The sequence below is a fragment of the Manis javanica genome, chromosome 3 (genome assembly GCF_040802235.1).
Source record: "Manis javanica isolate MJ-LG chromosome 3, MJ_LKY, whole genome shotgun sequence".
Classification (NCBI taxonomy): domain Eukaryota; kingdom Metazoa; phylum Chordata; class Mammalia; order Pholidota; family Manidae; genus Manis; species Manis javanica.
Window position 1 is genome coordinate 29,768,102 of NC_133158.1, and position 19,707 is coordinate 29,787,808.

Sequence of the window (19,707 nt, forward strand, 5' to 3'; positions counted from 1 at the left end):
GTTTATGGTGGCACTATTTACAACTGTTAGGCAAAAAGACAGAAATGAGCAGGATGAAAAGGAGAGAGGAACTCTCAAAGATGATTCAGGGAGTTGAAAAGATACAGAGAGCCAGAAATGACTCAGAGTTAATCAGATAAAGTCACAGGGTCCAAGAGTGACTCAGGAAATGTCCAGGGTCTCCCCAGATAAGAAACCTCAAGCATAGGCACAACACAGCCCCTGTCCTCATTTCACCAATCAGAAAAGCCTAGAGAGCTGACAGCTGTCAATCAAGGACTTCTCTGCCCGGTCAAAACCACATAAAAGAAGCCTCATAATGAGGATCCGGGCCTATCTTATTTTAGGCAGGCCCGCTCTCTTACTCTATGCAGAGTGTATTAAAACTTACTTTGCTTTCTTGACATTGGTCTCTTGTCTCACTATATCTGACTTCCCTGCAACACCAAGCCGAGTCCTTTCCTTCCTAACACACTAGCCAAAATATGGAAGCAACCTAAGTGTCCATGACTAGATGAATGGATAAAGAAGAAGTGGTACATATATACAATGGAATACTATTCAGCCATAAGAAGAAAATAAATTCTACCATTTGCAACAACATGGATGGAGCCAGAGGATATTAATGCTCAGTGAAATAAGCCAGGTGGAGAAAGACAAGTACCAAATGACTTCACTCGTCTGTGGAGCATAACAACAAAGCAAAATTGAAGGAACAAAGCAGCCTCACAGATTCCAAGAAGGGACTAGCAGTTACCAAAGGGGAGGGGTGGGGAGGACAGGTGGGGGCGGAGGGAGAAGGAGATTGAGGGGCATTATGATTGGCACACATGGTGTGGGGGGGGTCACAGGGAAGGCAGTGTAGCACAGAGACAGTAGTGACTCTGTGGCATCTTACTACACTGATGGACAATGACTGAAGTGGGGGGGGACTTGCTAATATGGGTGAATGTAGTAACCACAATGTTCTTCATGTGAAACCTTCACAAGAGTGTATATCAATGATACCTTAATAGAAAAAAGAAAGAAAGAATCTAGTTAAAAACCCTTACTTCACAAATGAGGAAACTGTATCCAGAGCATGCAGACATATTGGACACAAGTCTCACCAGCACTAACTTGTGTCCATCCCGGCAGTCAGTCCAGTGCTTTCTGCACAGTCCTGCACAAAACTATGTGGGCAGAGCCAAATGAGGGAGCTGGGACTAGTGACAGCAGAGGGAGGTGAAGAGGTGGAAAATCTAGAAAGTCAGATGTGCATCAACCTGGAATGCAATCAAAACAGGAAAGGACCTATTCTCACAACCTAAAACCTTCTGAATTATTTAAAATAAAATGTTATTCTATTCAGTAGAATGCTGCAGAGATATTTAAAAGAAAAAACAAAGGAGGGAGCTCTCTTAATGTACTGATATGGGAAGACTACTCACTGGTAAGTGAGAAAAGGAAGGTACAGATGGGAATAAGAAAGTATTCTATTTTTATCGAAAATGTATATATATATTGTGATACAATGAGTTATAAGAAATACATATTTGGTCATTCATATGACCATATATTTCCCAGGTATACTGGGTCTTCATACACAGTTCCTGAAAACACTGCAGTCTAGAGGTGAAATGTGGGTTTTGTCATGTTAATAAAACGGACCCCTACCCTCCCCCAACTCACGGCCCAAGGGCGGGGCTGGAGGCTGAATCAACCAATGGCCAACAATTCAGTCAATCATGACTATGCAAGGAAGCCCTCACAGAAACCCCTGAAGATCTTCTGCTCTCTGCTTTGATCTGTTGGACCCCGCTCCTTACTGGGAGAGAGCTTCTAGGCCTGGGGAACCAGAACACCTCCATGTGCCACCAAGCCAAGTCCCACGCTCCTTTATTTGGGGTCCTGCCCTATGTATCTCCTCATCTGGTGTTAACTTGTATCCTTTGCGGTATCCTTAATTAAACTGGTAAACGTGTTTTCCTGAGTTCTATGAGCTTCTAGCAAATTAACCTAACCTAAGGGGAGCAGCTGGGATATTTTCCCAGCCCGGGACAAAATACCTTCGAAACCCGACTCAGTCAAACGGAGACATAAAATGAGAGAAACCGGTTTATTGCTTAAAAGCAGTTGTCCACTTCTGCTTAGGCATATCTCTCTGCAACCTAGCTGCAAAAAGGGACCCTACCCAATCTCTTGGGTCCAGATACCCTTGTTCCCCCTGGTAATTAACTACTGATATGCAGATGGTTACTTTTCTCCACACCTTCTTGGAAACACCTATTTATATGGAGATGCACTAAGGCCAGGGGAGAGATTCTGGACATACTGCAATTTTACCCAGAAGGAGGTCATGGGAACCTCCAATCTGTAGCCGGTAGGTCAGAAACACAGGTAACTGCCTGGGGTTTGCAACCGGCATCTGGAGTCAGGGGTGAAGGGCAGTCTTGTAGGATGGAGCCCTTAACCTGGGGAATCTGGTGCTGGAGACCTGGCAGAGAGCATCAGAATTGAGTTGAGTTCTGGGACACCCTGGTGATGTTCAATTGCTTTCCATCAAAGACCCCCTCCCACATACTTACACACATTGGAATTGGGTCCAGGTACCTGAATGAAGTTATACTACTATTACTGTTGTGTATAATAATGTTATTGTTATGTATATGTATGTAGAAAAAAAGCCTAACCCTTAGTGATATATAAAGAAATTCTGAAAAGATACACAAGAAGTAATAAATAATGGTCACGAGTGTGTATTTTTGAACTATTTGAAGGTACTACCTATATTTTAAAAATACAAATGTGACGAATAGTCCATGTAAGGAAATATTATATAGGCATTTTAAAAACATGCTTTCAAAGAATAATTAATGCCATGGGAAAAGGTTCATGTGTTAATGGAAAGTTAAAAAATCAGAGAACAAATCTACAATACATCACAAGAGAACTATGTAGTTTAATCTCCATAACAATCTTACGAAGTTTATAGTACCTGCATCCCAGTTTTACAGATGAAGACTATAGATCAAATCCGAGAAGTTGACTACAAAGTGATCTCAAATTTTAAATGCTTATATACACATTGTAGGTACATGTGTCCATGAGCACACACAAGAAAAACTGAAGAAAAATAAGAGAAAGCATTAAACAGTGATTATCTCTGAATGGGAGGATGATGGATAAATTTCATTTTCTCCTTTATCATACTCTGCTTTCTAATTTTTTCTACTCTATACACATGTATTTATAATTTGTCAAACACAAGAAGTTTTGTTACAGTAAAACCAGGGGAATAAACATTAAAATGCAAACAGCTTCCATTATTTTGGATGGTAAACTATTATTGACACAAAAAGCTAGAGAACTGTCTTGAAAATGGGTTAAGAGCAGGGGCAGGACCAGAAACCAGAACCCTGGCATCTAGTCTAATTGTGCTTTCTTCTACATAACCACCCTCTTCTGGAGGAGGAGTGGTGCCGACAGACCTACTGAGCAAGACTGCAGAGGGTGACACCCATCATAGGAGCTCTACCATTCTTCTACAAATTGCCAGTCATGCCACTTCAAGACTGTAACATGCACACCACATGTGCCTCAACATCCACCCCCCACCCTCAGCCAAAAAAGGAAAAAAAAATCCTAAATAGAGAGTGGTTAGCTGGGTGCCCCGGTATTTCTTTAATTTAGAGAGAGAAAGTGGAAAGGGGCTAAGAAATGGAAGCAAAGACTTAATAATTAGAGCAAAGTTTCCTAAGGTTTTTGGGTCACATATATCTTTGAAAAATTAATGAAAACTATGGATTTTCTTCTTAGAGAAACACATAGACAGACCAAAATTGTGTAAATAATTCCAGATACAAAAGTCTTTCCGTGGATCCTAGGTTAGAAACCATGGAGTAGAGTCATATTTCTATTCAATATAAGAAAGAACTTCAAACAGAACTACTTCTAGGAGTAGGTAATTCTTTGTCCCTGGAGGAATTCAAGCAAAAGCTAGATGAGAAATTGGCAGATATGTTATAAAAGGGATTAATATGTTGCAGGAAGCTGGCTTTCCAACCTTAAGATTCTGTGAATCTAATATGGACTCAATCCACTTTCTGGTGCTGAACTCTACAAATTCAGTGCTGTGGTTACATATCAAAGCCAGAAAAGACATGGAAATTGCCTCTAAAGAACATCATGAAACTTGTGGGAATATATGCTTAAATCTACAAAGCAGGTAGCTTTACAAGTTGCAGAGCTTTCACTTCCTTTACCCAATTCGACCTTCTCGACAACAAATAAAAAGGAGAAACACTTAGCACATGTACTAAATATACTAAAGATATATTAATTGAATGTTTAGTACCTGCCAAATACCTTCAATCAATTAGCAAATAATTTTTTAGCACCCAATATGTACCAGGCATTGTGTTAAGTGCAGTCAATAAGCCAGACAGGATCCCTATCCATACACATCAACTCATTTAGCCAACCCCATAAATGCTTATTTTTGTCTGCATGTTATTGTTGAGGAAATTAAAGCTCAGAGAGGTTAAGTAACTGACTCAAGGTCACCAGTTAAATAAGAGGCAGAGACCATATTTAACGCAGGACCACTGGAACTCAAACGTACGCACCTCACTGCACCTGGGTGCCAAGGGTGCCCACCACAACTTCCAAACCACATCTTCCCTAGATCCTTCCACGTCAGCTTTTCACCATGGGGCTGTCTAATTCCCATGCACCATAGATGACACTGCTGACGGCAGGAAGAACAAGGCATTATACTTACTTTAACCTCCCCACAAGTCTCTTCACTTAATCCTCAAAGTCAGCCTTATGACTCAGTAGAGCGGAAAGCACAATCCCCAAGTTTACAAAACTGAGGAACAGAATGACAAAGTGATCTTGCCCACATCACAAATGGAAATATGTAACCACACAGCAAGGAGAAAAGCCAAGCAAGTGATGATTAGCCAACACAGCAAAGTCTATCTGCTCGCGACCAAACCTAACAGGGTTCCAGGGCTCACCACTACTGTCAATGTAAACCGGAATGTCTTGCCAAAACGTGGCCATAAAAAAGCAATGTTATTTAGGTTAAATAATTCAATGAAATGAAAGGCTAGTCCTGAGCCTGAATCCTAATATCTTCGTTTAAAAGAGAACGATGCACAACTGTTAGGAGGTAGGAAACGTGGAGGAGTTAGGATAAACCAGCCGTAGGCTTCTTGAAAGTCATTAGAAGAAAAGAAAGAGAACATAAAGGGACTACCTGCTTCACTAAGTGATTAAATAAATGTTATTTGATGCACGGTCCTTCCAAAATCATGCCTGGTATCATTTTGGGTAATTCGCAATTAATGTAGTGCCAGAGTTTACATATCGTTTGGCACGTAGTCAGCCCTCAGAAAGGGTTGTCAGTGTCGTTTTTCTGTTTAGAGTAACTTTTTCTCGAGGTTATTGTTATGACTGAACCGCGGAACACCTGGTTCCGTAGACGGCCAACCCCAGCTCAGCTTAAGGGACGGAGGCCTGTCCCCGTCACTTCTCGGGGAGGGAGCTGCGGCCCTGAGTTACGCGGTCTGCAAGCGGCAGGGCAGAGCCGGGTACCCTGGCCCAGCTCCCGCCGCGTCCTCTCTACTTCTTCAAGGCTGGGCTGGCCTCCCGCGGACACCCGGGCGCCCCCAACCTTCCCGAAGCACTCACCTTCATGACTGCCAGGCCTGGGGGCCACCGAGGCTCGACTAGAGAGTCCATGGTTTCCCCTACAGTGGCTGGAGAGTGGTCCCGCACTGGCTTCCCGCGTTCCACAGCGACTCGAAATTCCCCGCGCTACCGAGTGACATCACAGCCTGCGACGAGCCCGAGGCTTGTGCTGAGCCTGCCGGCAGTTGTAGTACGTGGGCGGATCGCAGCCCGAGATATTCTCACTGCGCACGCGCCAGGCTTCCGCTTCGCGTCTCCCGGCAAAAAAAAAGGAGTGGTTTAAAGAGCCCGCACCTACTTTTGTACCAGACCCTTTCTAAATCAGAGCCTGTAAAGTGTCAGGAAAAGACAGCCAGTAATCAAACTAAATCTACGGCTCGCCAAATCTTTCAAGCTCATGCTTCCTCCTTCTGGTCGCCCTCCCTGACTGCTATAATGATCTGTCCCTATTAACAGGTAAATATTATCGTTAGTTTACACACGAGGAAGCTTAAGCTTAAAGATGTGAATAGAGTTTCCTTGAGTCACACAGTGTCACAGACTACAGACAGGGCCTCTGGCTTTAAATAGCTCATTTTTTCCCACCAAATTAAAATTTTTATTTAAAGTTATTCCTTTCCTTCAGAGATAACCATCTTCACTTTGGCATGTAGCGGTCCAACTAGTTCCTAGGCAGATTCACAGACACGGTTTTTACCCCAAACGTTACATTACATTAAATGCATAGCTCTGTCAACTTGAGTTTTTCTGTTTATTTACTTAACCATACTTCTTGAGAGCTCTCCATTGTAATACATGTAGATTTACGGCACTTTTTAATAACTGCACAATTCATAATATAAATGTATCACTATTTACTCCCACACTGAGAAGCATTTATTTCCAAAATTTCACTATTGCAAAGAGTTTCAACGAACACTCAATATAAATTCTGGCACACTTCGCCAGGTTATCTGGGGGATGATTTTCTATAAATGGAACTACTAGCTCAAATATGTGTGTTCTTTAACCACTACAGAATATTGTCATAAAGACCTCATGATGGGAATTATTCCCATTTTATAAACATGGGAACTGAGTCTCAGAGAGGCAAAGGGACTCATTCAAGATCCACACAGCTTGTCAGTGGCAAAAATCCAGCCTTGAATCTAGGTCTTTAAACCCCCAAACCATCTGGGATCACTCACTGACACTTTACTGAGGAATAATTGAGCAGACAAGGACGCAGGGCAAAGATCTGGGGATCTCAGATGCTGGTAGAGGCTCCTATAGGCAGGTCGGGGGCGGGTCCAGCCAGTCAGAAACTTGTATGCAAATGAGCTCCAGGAAGCGTTGGATGGCTTAGCCCAATTCTGGATGCTGGGAAAGTGAGGTGGCCTTGGAGATACAAAGGGAATAAGATTAAGACCAGGCCCCAGGCCTGAGGGTAGTAATCTTTCCTTTAGGGTACTTGCTGGTTACAAGGTCTTAAGGCTAAGGTGAAAGGGCTGGGAAGGTAAGAGAAGCAAGAGGCGATGAGAGAAAAAGCTTGGGGAAGGAAGCGGGGAGTAGCTGAGAGGGGTAGAGGGGGTCCAAATCCATCTCCCAGGGCCCGAGAGCCTCCAGGGTAGCACCCAGAGCCATTGCCTCTGAGCTCCTGCCACCAGCTGCTCAGTAAGACGATGAACTAGCGAATCACTGAAATATGCCACTATTGCCATAAATCATTTTCTCCCAAGGTTAGAAGGCCATTCTCTTCTGCCTCTCAGCAGCAATCCCACCCCCCGCCTCCGTCCCCCACTCCCTTTCAAGTCTGCTTCTGGGCCGTGAAGGAAAGTCCAAGCTAGGGCACTAGCAGGCTCTGAAAGCCACTCTGAGCTCAGGACAAGGCATTTGTCTTGCCTTCCCCATGGTATTTATCCACCCCCAGAAGCCAGTCTCCTCTAACAAGCTGCTGTTCGCACAGACATTCTCCTTCGGTTGGATCAATAAAGAGATTGTACTTCCTTATTCAGGAGTAAAAACAAAATGTTCCCTATAAAAAAAGCAGGCCAGGGCTCAGTAGAATCTCCCATTGAACTTAGCACAGAGTGAGAATCCAGGAGTGGACAGCGGATAAAATGCAGGGTGCGTGGTAATTCTGAATCTCAGATAAACAGCAAACAATGTTTTTAATATAAGAACATCCCCAATACTGCATGAGACATACTAAAAAATAATGCACTGTTTTAAATTCAAATTAAACTGAGCATCCTGTAGTTTTATTTGCCAAATCTGACAACCATAATCAGGAAAACATCCTCCCAGTGGAGTGCAGGGCCTGGCCTGGCTGCACATTGAGGAGTCCTGGGGCCACAGGCTTCTGTCTGGGGTTTCTCATCGCTTGAGGACACATTCTCATTCTAGTCATGCAGAGGGAGAAACTCAGGCCTTGTAACTCCCTCCCTTTCACCCCTCCTCCTTCCATCTTAACAAATGTTTATTAATGAAATATTATTGTTTCAGGCAATGATCACAAATAGGTAATAAGACCATTAGGTGGGAGGTTCTTGAAGAACTGGATACTTTATCAGGTTCCAAATCATCAGGCCACAACGTACCTACTGCTCCCAGGGGAAAAAGCAGCTTTCAATGGAGGGATGAGGGTGAACCCACTGAACCTATTGATCAGTTTTATCACCTCTGAAAGTGGGCACCAAACAGTATGTACTCCCTGACAGGATGAAGGATGAAGTGCACTTCATCTAGGGAGCATTCTTGCACAAAACGGTGAAAGGGAATCTAATCAAACATTTAGATCCAACTTCCTGTTTATAAGACATACATGGAGGACAGCAACCAGGGAACTGATGCCTCAAGGAAGCAACCAAATTGAGACCATGGGGCATTCAAACAGAAGGTAGAGCCAGAGTTCTTCAACAAGTCATGAGCAGAAGTCACTGTTAAAGGATATAGAAAGACTTAAGTAAAGTATGCTCTAGTTTGGATCCTGATTTGAACAAACCAAAATTTTAAAGATATTCTGAGAACAACCAGTGAAGTGTGAATACAAATTAGGTACTAGATTATACTGAGAAATTATTAGCCATTTTTTTTAGGAGTGAAAATGGGATTGTCATTATGTCGAAAAATGTCCGTTCTAGAGATGCATGCTGATGTGTTTCGGGGTAAAATGTTATGGTGTTGGTGATTGGTGTGAAATTTTGAAAAGATCAAGCAAACTTGGAAAAATATAAATGCCTTTTTAATCTAGATGATAGACGTAATGGGTTAATTATATTATTCTCAGTGTTCTGTAAGTGAAAGTTTTCACGATAAAAATTCGGGACCACTGATCCCACTCGCCATTTTACAAATGGCCACATGGGGGCAGTAGAGTATCAGGCTGGATGTGGGCCCGACAGGAGAGCAATTCCCCGGTTCATTATTCATCTATTTCATCTCACCGTCACCGTTGGTGAGCACCAGCTCACGGAGCTGCCTCTTGTGTGAGCTGACCTCTTTTACACGCATTTAGGTTTACTTAATTAGCAACCGTGTGATCTTGGGAAAGTTTCTTTACCTCTCTGAACCTCATGGAGCAAACAATAGTTCATACCTAACAGCTTTTCTATTTATAAAGAATGAGTCGATATTGCTTAGAATGGTGCCTGGCACGGAGTTAAGTACATGATAGGAACATATTTATATATCCATATGTTCCCAGTTGGAGCTCTGAGATAGAAGCAGGCAGTCAGCTTCTCTGATTTACATGAAGGCCCTAAGTCTGCTGGGCAAAATGACGAATGTGATCTTGGGACTAAGGTCCTGGAATTAAGACTCTCCAGAAAGCAAGATCATAATTATAGAAGCTACATTTATTGAGGTTTTCTCCATGCCAGACATTATCCAAGCACTTTACATGTACTAACTTTCTTAATCTTACAGGAAGGAGACAGGTTCTGTTGCAGACCCTGCTTTAGAGGTGAGGAAATGGAGGGGTAGAGCTGTTAAAGAACTTTTCTGAGATTTCTCACTGGTAAGGAGGCTGGCAGTCTGGTCTTGGGAGTCCGTATTCCTATCAGTGAGTCCTAGTCATTCCCACTGTACTCCCCTTTGAGTGCTGCCGCGAGGCTAAGCCTTCTTGTAGAGAGAGGGGTGTCACCCTGCTGTTGGCAGGAATCTTTGGGCCTATGGAAGGGGCAGCAAGAAGGTCCTAGATCATTCTCTTAATGCATTTCTCAAAAGTACCTCCTGGACTGTGGAGCTGTTGATATGCTCCTGGGGCTTGAATACCCAACACCATTTTTCTGACAATAGAACGCATCTCTTGTTCTTGGAAACCACTCTTAACAGGGGGCCAGGCAAGGCTGACCTCAACTGTATCTCAAAAATGAGCAAGTGACCAGACTGGTTCTTGACAGTTAATACCCACCCTCTATTCAGTGATTGCCTCATGGTCAGCTTGGGACTCAAGCTGAACCAATCAGAGAAAATGCTGGGACTTTCACTCATCTATTGGGAAAGAGATATACTTTCTCTGCTGGTGTAGCTAAATGCTAGAATGTAAGCCTGAAATTGCTTTGGGCCCTGTCATCACTTGGAGTCATCCTGAGAATGATAGACAACGTATGTGAAGGAGAGCAGAGCTGAGAGGTGGGGAAACAGAAGCTTGTTGACATGTTTTGGATCGCCTGGATCCAGTCCTGCCTGAATCCCATCTTACTGTTCATTCAGATGGGACAAAAATTATTCCTTTTCATTTAAGTCAGACTGAGTTGGGTTTTCAAGTACTAACTGAATGCATTGCTCAACAGCATGATGTAAAGCAGAAAGAGCCAAGCTATTTATCAAGGCATCAAAGACCTATAAGCACTGGTCTAGGTTTACTTAAAAGAATGGCCATATGAAAAAGGAAAATCTTGTTTCATAGATGACAGAATTCTGTAAGTTGCCTGTAAAGAAGGTTTGCAGGTCTGCTCCATATGCAGGCCATTGATCTCCATCTGGGGAAGAGCCCAAATAAGCTCCTTGGCAAGCAGGATGAGGGTGGTGTGTGGGTGGCTGGCTGGAGAAAGGGAGCAGAGATGGGGGTACAGAAAAAAAAATTGGGTGCGGTGCTCAAGGCTCATAAATAATAACAATAATAATAAAAATAAAATTTCTCCTCTTTCATCAGACCTCAGGTGAAAACAATTATACTCTGGGGCTCATGACACTACATCATGGACCATAATAAACCACTTAAATTCATGGCCTCCATCATTAAAAAGTAGTTGATCTAGAAGCCAAAAATAATTTTTTAACAACGATAAATAGGATTGAGTAATACTGCCTTCCAAGGGCATCTTATTTCTCTTGGAACAAAACTGTCAGTATGGCTCAAAGGACGCCGGATATGCCCTCCTCCTTGCCAGCCTGTTCTCGCAGCTCTCCCTACTGTAGCTCCAGTCGCTCTGGCCTTTCTTCCTCCCTCAGGGCATGTGCCCCGGATGTTTGCCCACCTGGTCCCCTCTGCAGTCTCACCCTCACCCCTTCACATGGGGGACCCTTCTCAGGCTTCGGTTCCCAGTTAAACCCCTCCTCCTCCGAGGGGCCATGCCAACCTCCCAGTCTAAAGCAGAACCCCAGATCTTTCCTCCCCACCGGCTCAGTGTTATATGATTTGTTGTCATTGTTTGATACCCAGCATTTGGCCATAAACTCTACAGGGATCTTGGTCAGCTTTGTTCAACAGCTGCAAGCAAATCCAGGACCCAGCTCTAGGCTCGGCACACAGTAAGTGCTCAAGAACGATTTGTTAAGTGAGTGAAAGACGGCCTATGGTGTGATGTGATTTTGTTTAATTACCAAGGCCTCGTCCTCGCTCAGAAACGGCATGTGCCCCATAATCGTGAGTGGATATTCTTTTCATTCCTATTTCCTGAGCATTTTCCAGGTGGCTAGGCACCTTATTACCATCTGGAGTTAGTGTGGACAGAGTCAAAACCCCAGATTTTCCGGAGCTTGCACTCTGTTCTGGGGGAGAGAGGCCATACATAAGGAAACAAAATAAATTTCAACGATGAGAAATGCAAGGAGGAAAATAAAACCTGACAGTGACCAGGCAGGGGCCGCTTTAAACAAAGTGGTCAGAAGAGGCCACTTGGAGGCAATGACATTTGAACAGAGACTCTCAAGGAGAAGAAGGCAGCAGGAAAGGAGGCCGGGAAAACGCGGTGCAGGGGGAGGACTACGGGAGGACAGAGGCCCCGGAGTCAGAGGCCCTCGGCGGTTCCCAGAGAGGGAAGCTCAGGGGAGAAGGACTAGGATTTGTGCGGTGGGCAGGGGCCGGCCTGTGGGCCTTGTGGGACCGGGGAGGGATTCTGAATTCTTGGCTGGACTTTCTGAGGCAGCCTCGGCGCCGGAGCTCCCCTTGAAGCCCCACCGGGGCGCCTCCCGGACGCCTGGGTCAGGGTGGGGGAAACTGTCAGGGCATTCTTCGAGAGGCTGCCCAGCACCCCCGCCACTGCCCCAGGGCCAGGCGCCAGGCCCCCGGGTTGGGGGTTGGGTCAGACCCGCCCAGATCAATGGACTCTGTGGTTCCCAATCCCGGCTGGGGTTCTGTCCCCTCCCCCAGTCTGGGGGGAATGGTGAGCACCGGGCCCCAGGGTGAGGCTAAGTGAGAACCTCAGCTCCGAGCCCCTAGCAGCATGTTCCATAGCAATTCTCTTAATCTCTGCTGTTTCCTCATCCACAAACTGGGAATAACAACAGTACCTACATTACAAGGGGGTAGGTGGGACTCATGAGTTCGCTTTTATCTGTGAAAGGGCTTAGAAGGCTGCCTGGGACATAGTAAGTGCTCAAAACATGGTGGCATTCTTTCCTCTTGTTCCTTTTGATTGCAAGAAACAAAATCCTGCTGAAGTTACACCACGTAACTGCCCAGCAGTGAACTGCAGTCAAACAGTTAAAATATGCCTTCTGTGCCTCTGTGGGTTAGAGACACTGTCTCTATAGCCTGCTTTCCCCTATTAATCATTGTCATGATCAAGAGTTGATCTCAGAATTCTGGACTGGTCATTTTGTGCAATTAGGCTGGGGGCAGCTTCAGGGTAGGAACTGGGTCTCATCATTTCCCCAGCAGCTAACTTGGGGTAAGATGCATACAAAGGTGTCTCCTACCCCCTTGTTGAATGAATGAGAGGCTCCTGATTTGGAGCTCTCAAGTGAGCACAGTTGCTATGAGCAGGTACACAAATCATGGAATGCACACAAAACAGCCTGTTACAGCATTGGAGCCTGGAATTAGCAAGAGACCACGACTGAGTGTTGAGTGCTTATGAAGGGAACAATGGATTCCCTGAGTTGGGCAGAAGATGTTCTCTTTTGCAAACGGCCTCAGCATGAAGATCTATCAGAAGGTTCATGAGAAAGGAAAGCCCCTGGAGGCTTCCTTGACTGCAGCAGGTAGCAAGTTACCTTAATCATGAGATCCTGTCACCATTTCTGGTGTAATGGACATGCTCTATGACAGGCAGTACAATGGACATGTACACAGCATAGATTTGGAGTCCCATAGATGGGGCTCAAATTCTGGCTCCTTCACTTCCTAGGCTAACCTTGGGAGACCAACGTAACCTCTCAGAGCCTCAGTTTCTGCATCTGCAGAATAGGATTTAAGAACAGTACTTACCTTCAGTCACTGAGAATTTGATGAGAAAACACATGTCAAGGGCTTAGTCTAGTGCCTGGGACAGAAGTAAATGATCAATAAATACACACACACACACACTGCACAGGGTAAAAAAACCCAAGGGCTGCATCACAGGTGAGGACAATGAATGCTGAAATGTTGCCTATGCTGCCACACTGGAAATCAAGATCCTGTGGCCTCCAGCGATTTGTCTTATACTTTTGAAGGCCCTCTTTGCAGAGGGACAGCTCCTTCTCCCACTTGCGTTTGACATTTCCTTTTCCTGCTTCCCCTGTGGGGACCCTGTAATTACCTTCCTTAATTAATTCTACAGTTGGAACTGTCCTCCTTGGAAACTCAGCCTTCACCTTGTTGGACATGAGCTAAAGGAAGTTTCAGGTGTGGTTATTGAGGAAAGGATGCAGTGTGCACCGGATGGCAGGAATGCCTGGTGGGACCTCTCCACCCCCGATATGCCACCTCACCCTTTCAAAAAACCACTGGAGCATATTTGAGAAAAGTTAAGCTGTTTTATTTCACAGGATAGCTCCACATCAAACCAGCAGGCACCATCAGAATACGCAACAGAGGATCCAGTCAGACACTCTATGGGACGGGCGTTTGGTTCTAAGGTAGAAAAACAATATCTGGAAGAGGGCAACACTTATCATCACATCGGACAGGCAACCAGCAGTTTCCTAGGATGGTTTCAGTTTGTTTTTTCCTGACAGTTTGGGGAGGAGGGAAACCAAAAGAAACAAAAGAGACCAGCCACTCTGAAGCACTCAGAACCAAATCTATTGCCAAACCAAGTAAACAGTCACACTGCCAGGAACTGGAGCCTGAGCAGAATCTCTAGCCAGAATCTACTTCCGCGTAGGGAAGGCAAAGTGCACCCTTGTTCTGGTTCAAGGAACAGCTTTGTTACTTGCCTGGGACAGTTCACACAGAAAGGAGGTGTCGGCAAGGAGCAGAGACGGCCATTCGGCCAGTCCTAGAGGATGGGACAGCGGGACACTGGCAGATCAACCTCGAGAGAGGCCAGGACTCCAACCTGACTTCTCTCAGCTCCCCTTGTGCAGCCTTTGGTATGTGGGGAATTCTCTACAAGGCTGCTCAAAAGAGAGGAGGCCCCAGAGAACCCGGGAAGTTGACATAAAATGTCAGCATCAGCTCTGCATGGCAGAAAATCAGCTAAGCAACACCTCCGCTAACCCCCTTCCCGCCTTTTCCTCCCCGCCTGTCCTCCCAAGCCCAACAGGGTCCCCCACTGTGGTTGTAGGTCAGCCATTCTTCTTTCTGGGATTCTCGGGAGAATGAGGCATTTGCTCTAGTGTGGAACCATCTGGATGTGTGAAAAGTTAAGAATAGAAACACCAAGAGGAAGAACCATTGCATTAGTCCTTGGGATTTTCCATCAGCCATGTATGTGCACTGGTGCCAAGTCACGGCAGGGTCACAGGAAGTCCTCGGCATCCATGCCTCCTCAAGGAGAAAGAAATATACCTGAAAGGCACTCCAGGAGACCCCAATAGCAAAGAAAGCCCCATATAAAGGCCATTCCCCACACCGGCTCCCCTCTGTGCACTACAGACCAGTTCCGAAAGGTTTATAAGGCAGATCTCTGAACTGCTGGTTCCAGCTGGTAGCCAAAGGGTGGATCCATTTTCCTGTGTCTCTTCCTACTCAGATTTCATCCTTTGGGAATCCACTTCTCTCCTGCCCCTTGGCCTGGTGACCTCAGAGAAATGACTCCCAAGTCTAATTTCCAAGCTTAAAATTCCCTCCAGTTGTGTGCTCTGTCCGGGGTTCAAAAGGCGCTTCAAGGTGAGAAAATCGTTAGCACTGAAAACAAGGAAAGGCAAGAATTTTTCATAGAATCCCACAGCTCAGAGCAGCTCTTTGAGAGGAAAGGGTAATAAGGGGAGTGAGGGAGAGTTGGGTAGGAAGCACAGCTTGTTCTCAATTTTACCCGAGAAAGGTCTTTAGCGGCAGCTGGGCCCCAGGGCCCAGGAAACTAGACCAGGAATGAATTGTCTTTGGTCAGTTTTAAATGAACATCTTGCCGGTTCATTCCTAAAATAGACTGAATATCATTGGTTACACATAAAGACAAAAGTCTTGACCTCAGGGTAAGTCGAAGGTTTCTGTGAAGCAAAAAATAATAATAATAATAAAAAATAAAAATGCCCGTTATCAATGAACTGATCAGGACAGCTCTCAGTAATGGTGATGGACAAGTAGGTAAACATCACTTCCCCTTGTACAATAGGTTATATTGAGGATTACTAACTAGGTCACTACATTTCCCCACACTCACTGTACAGTTAGGTTTCTGGTATTTGTTTTTTACATGGATCTATCTACTAGGTGCAAAGATTTGGTGAGTGGTATTGGCTATAATTTAACTGTAGCCTTTTTAAAAATTACAGTTTCACATTTTAACAGTTACTTTCCAGCATTTAAGCAAATACAGCAATACACAGTGGACTAGCACAGGCAGGAGTCAGAAGAGGAAGCCAATGCTCAGGGACTGGATGGGCCTGGGAGCGTGTGGAGGTGGTGGAGACATGCATAGTGTCAGATGAAGACGTTGCCGGTGGGGTGGGGGTAAGAAATATTTTTCCATTTGGTTCTGTGTCAAGGCTCAGCTCTGGGGCTGGATGAATGGAGTGTGAACTTCCCTAAATGTGAATATATCTGCCATTTCCCAGTGGAAACATAGGTGCTTAAAGGAAACAGCCCTGCCTTTAGGTAATCTGGTGAAAGGCAGATCCGTTTTCAGTAAGGAAAAATGAACTTTAGTCAATTCAGAGGGAAATCCGCATGGTCTGACGGGTGTTACGTAGAACAGGCAGGCAACAGATCTATCAACTCAAATTTCTACTTTTTAGCTGGTAGTCAGGGAAGAGAATGTTAAATTTTGTCTGGGCAGCTACTGCATTTAAGGTATGGGAGTACCTTGGGTTGAAACGAGAAGTCTTGTGTCTTGGCTGAACAGTATAGCATCCCTGCATATAAGTGACTTTATGAGCCTGGGACAGACAGCTCTTGGCTATCTATCAAATCTCGGGCAAATCACAGCACATCCCAAGGCCTTGCTTTCTTTCCCAGGCTGTAACTGGGGATGTCTTTGTGTGCTCAGAGGCAGAGGGCTCTTAGCTAGTTCTGAGGCTCTTTCCTTTCCAGGAGCTGAAAGAGAACAGTTCATTACAGGCCAAACAAGGAAGGTCAAGGTTGCTGCTGGCCCTTCCCTGGCATTCTCTTGGCGCCCTCTGTTGATTCTTCCTTCCACTGCGTGCCCTCAAGCCCTGTTGTTCAGACAAGGCAGGGCGGCTTACACTCCTACACACCCAGTTATTAGTAACCTAACAGGTCCCTCTCTCAGGGAAGAATTTGCCTTTTTTGGAGGACCGGAGGAGAGGGCAAAGCTTAATCCGATGGGGTGAAATGGTCACGATGGAATTTCAAGCATCAGTAGCTCATCTTTCTGTCGGGCTGGGCTTCAGGGCTTCCATGAAGCTGGCAGGAACATTCCAGTCCACTTCTCAAATGCCATTAAGTTTAAAAAACAAGGTCTTGAATGGTTTTTGATCTAAGAGACTTACCTTACTAATGATAATAAAAAGAGCAATTGTGTTGGCAAAATACTTCCCAGTTTACACAGCTTGCTCATTGACTTTTTATTTTTATCATCTTCATTTTATGGAGCAGGAAACTCAGGCTCAATGAGGTGGAGTAAGTAAGTAGTGGGGGCTGGACTCACAGGACGTTTGACCCAGGGGGACACACTCAGGCCTCAAGAGAGAGAAAACATGAAGCTTAAAAACAATAGGGAGGAAGGCCTTGGCTTGGCATGAGGGGAGTGAGGGAAAGGGGTCCCAATAGAATCTGATTTGCCTATGTTCCATTATCCAGAAACAGCTCATCTCTGGAAAATGAAGAGATCAAAAGAGGAAGTAAAGTGGAACCGAATGACCGTGATCCAGACCTTTTCCCAACCAAAAGGCAGAGAAGCCTGGCTCATAACACTTGAAGATCATACACCCCAGTTCTATCACTGTATTTCCACTTACATCAGATGTTCTAGGGGCGGCAGGGGAAAGGCAAAGGAAGGGAGAGGGGAAAGCATTTTCACTTGCATAAACTCATCTGAAGCATTCCCTAGGGCAGAAAGTGCCAAGGGCTGCCCCTCCTCGGCCCCAGGTCTGAGCTGGGCAATTAGGGCTCATGCGCTTCATGCAAGAGGGCACCAGCCAGAGTGCATCACGGCCTGATTTTAAATTAAAATGATGTGACTCAAAGCCTCCTTGCCTGTTTAGTCCCAAATCTGACACAGTATAATTAGTAGAAAGAGGAAAAGAAATAATTATTTTGAAAATGGTGTAAGTTAAACCTCTATAGTTACCACAGATTTATTCCTACAGCTCTTCTAGATTTTGAAGGGTTCCACACCACTGTTTTGTTTCTTTTTACCCAACCACACACAATAGTGTGCTATGATGGGCTTTAAATTCTCACTATCCCCCTTTTCTACATACAAATACAAGGATGCTGTGGTCAGGAGTCTTCTCACCAACATCCTCCCGTGCCTTCAGAGGTACTATTGGCCCTTGGCCTCTGGATGGAAAGGCAGGGTCTTGGGTAGATGGGGGGCAGGGGGGTTCTGTGAAGGGTTCCCCACCTCTAGGAGCAGCCTGCTTTGGGTACTGCCTGCCCCACCCTTCCTTTAGGGGCAGACTGTTTTGGAAGGCCACGACTTCTGGAGACAGTGGGAGACTTTGTTTTTCTGCAGGTTAGTGGTATATTGCTTCATTCGCAGTTACTGTGGGCCTCTCAATTCTCCCAGAAAAGTCCCTGCAAATCCCACCAAATAACTCAGTGGGAGATGTTTGGTGGCATGGGTCTGAGGTAAATCTAAGTTTCATAAAAACAAAAAGGAGATCCTATATACATTTAGTATGTGTGTCCAGATCTAGTATATGTATATAGATGCATAAATATATATATATATACACACACCTAAGACACATACATACATATATATGTGTATATATGCACACATATCGTACACACATATTTATGTATGCAGAGAATGCAGAGTGATTTTCCAGTGACGATGTGCAGGCGAAGCCGTCGGATGTCGGGCCCCGCGCTTAGGAAACGTTCACGCCCGGACAGCGCCTGCCGCGCAGCCCTCGGGCCGTTCGCACGCCCGGTGGGCGGGGCTCCCCGAACGCCGGCGGCTGCGAGCGCCTGCGCGGCTCGGCGCCCAGGCCACCTCCCAGGAGGCCCCGCGGCCGCCCGCCCCCGCTGCGGGTCACATGGTGCCCGACCTGTCCGCTGGGCCGCCGAAGCCCTTCTCGGTGGGCGTCACGGCCGGGCTGCCCACGCCCGAGCTGCTGCTGCTGCTGGAGCGGTGCTGCAGCGCCGGCCGCGCGGGCCGCACTGGGGGTGGGCGCAGCTGGGCGCCGGCCAGGCGGGCCGACAGGGCCGGCTTGAAGGTGGTCATCATCTCGGTGGAGGAGCTGCTGCTGCGGCGCATAGCGGCGTCTGGGTCGCGGATGACGATGGTGTGCAGCGGACTGGCGGGCTCCGAGCTGACGGGACCTGGCGGGTTCTTCAGGGGCTCCAGCGTGTCCAGCACCACGTCCGGAGCCTGCTTGACCGTGTTCTGCCTCTCGAGCTCCCGCAGCTCGTGCAGAGCCGTGCTCATGGTCTTCTCGATGTCCTGGGGAGAGAGAGAGCTCCGCGTCAGCACAGCGCCTAGAGGCCCGAGGTCCCGTCCTTCCTCGGCTGCTAACCAGCTTGTGAGCTTCTTAGGTCTCCCCACCAGCCTCGTGGCCGGGATGGTGTCATATGACCAAGTGCGGGAGTTAGGATGGGCATCGCTTGCACGCTGCCTGCAAAAGGAAGCAGACCTGATGACGCCAGGTTAAACCGCTGGTTGGGAAGGCAGGTGCCTGAGTCAGACAGACATGGGTTCAAATCCTCCCACAGCCACTTCCTTGCTGTGTGACCTCGGGCAAGTTACCTCACCTTTCTGGGCCTCAGAATACTCCTCCGTAAATTACAGATCATTATAACACCAACATCAGGGGTTGATGAGTGTATTAAATATGGTCCCAACGAAGTGGTTGGCATGGTATCTGGCACACAGTAAGCACTCATAATAACAGTGCCAGTAAAAAATATCAACAGCTCACACTGAGCACCAACCCGAGTCCTCTGCACTAATAATTCATTTAATCCTCACACAAGGTAGGAATGACCATTACACTCATTTCACACATGAAATGGAAACTCAAGACTGGTTAACTACCTTACCCAAGGTCATACAGCCAATTAGTAGCCTAGTCCAAGTCTTAATACAGGCAGTCTGTCTCCAAAGC

General features: G+C 46.0%; 2 protein-coding genes across 6 annotated transcripts in view; both read right to left on the reverse strand.

Moving 5' to 3' along the window:
- The window catches only part of RAD18 (RAD18 E3 ubiquitin protein ligase), a 156,367-nt gene extending 150,340 nt beyond the window's left edge, over positions 1-6,027 (reverse strand). The window contains exon 1 of one of the 2 annotated variants that reach the window (XM_037019390.2): positions 5,680-6,019. In XM_037019390.2, coding sequence (XP_036875285.2) covers positions 5,680-5,730 — 51 coding nt within the window. In that variant the 5' untranslated portion in view covers positions 5,731-6,019. Of the gene's footprint in view, positions 1-5,679 lie in introns of both variants that reach the window. The other variant, XM_073230968.1, reaches the window with a different exon arrangement.
- Positions 6,028-13,825: 7,798 nt separating this feature from the next.
- SRGAP3 (SLIT-ROBO Rho GTPase activating protein 3) overlaps positions 13,826-19,707 on the reverse strand; it is a 256,455-nt gene continuing 250,573 nt past the window's right edge. For 3 of the 4 annotated variants that reach the window (XM_073230986.1, XM_073230985.1, XM_073230984.1), the window contains one exon: positions 13,826-19,046. In XM_073230986.1, coding sequence (XP_073087087.1) covers positions 18,636-19,046 — 411 coding nt within the window. In that variant the 3' untranslated portion in view covers positions 13,826-18,635. The remainder of the gene's footprint in view (positions 19,047-19,707) is intronic. The other variant, XM_073230987.1, reaches the window with a different exon arrangement.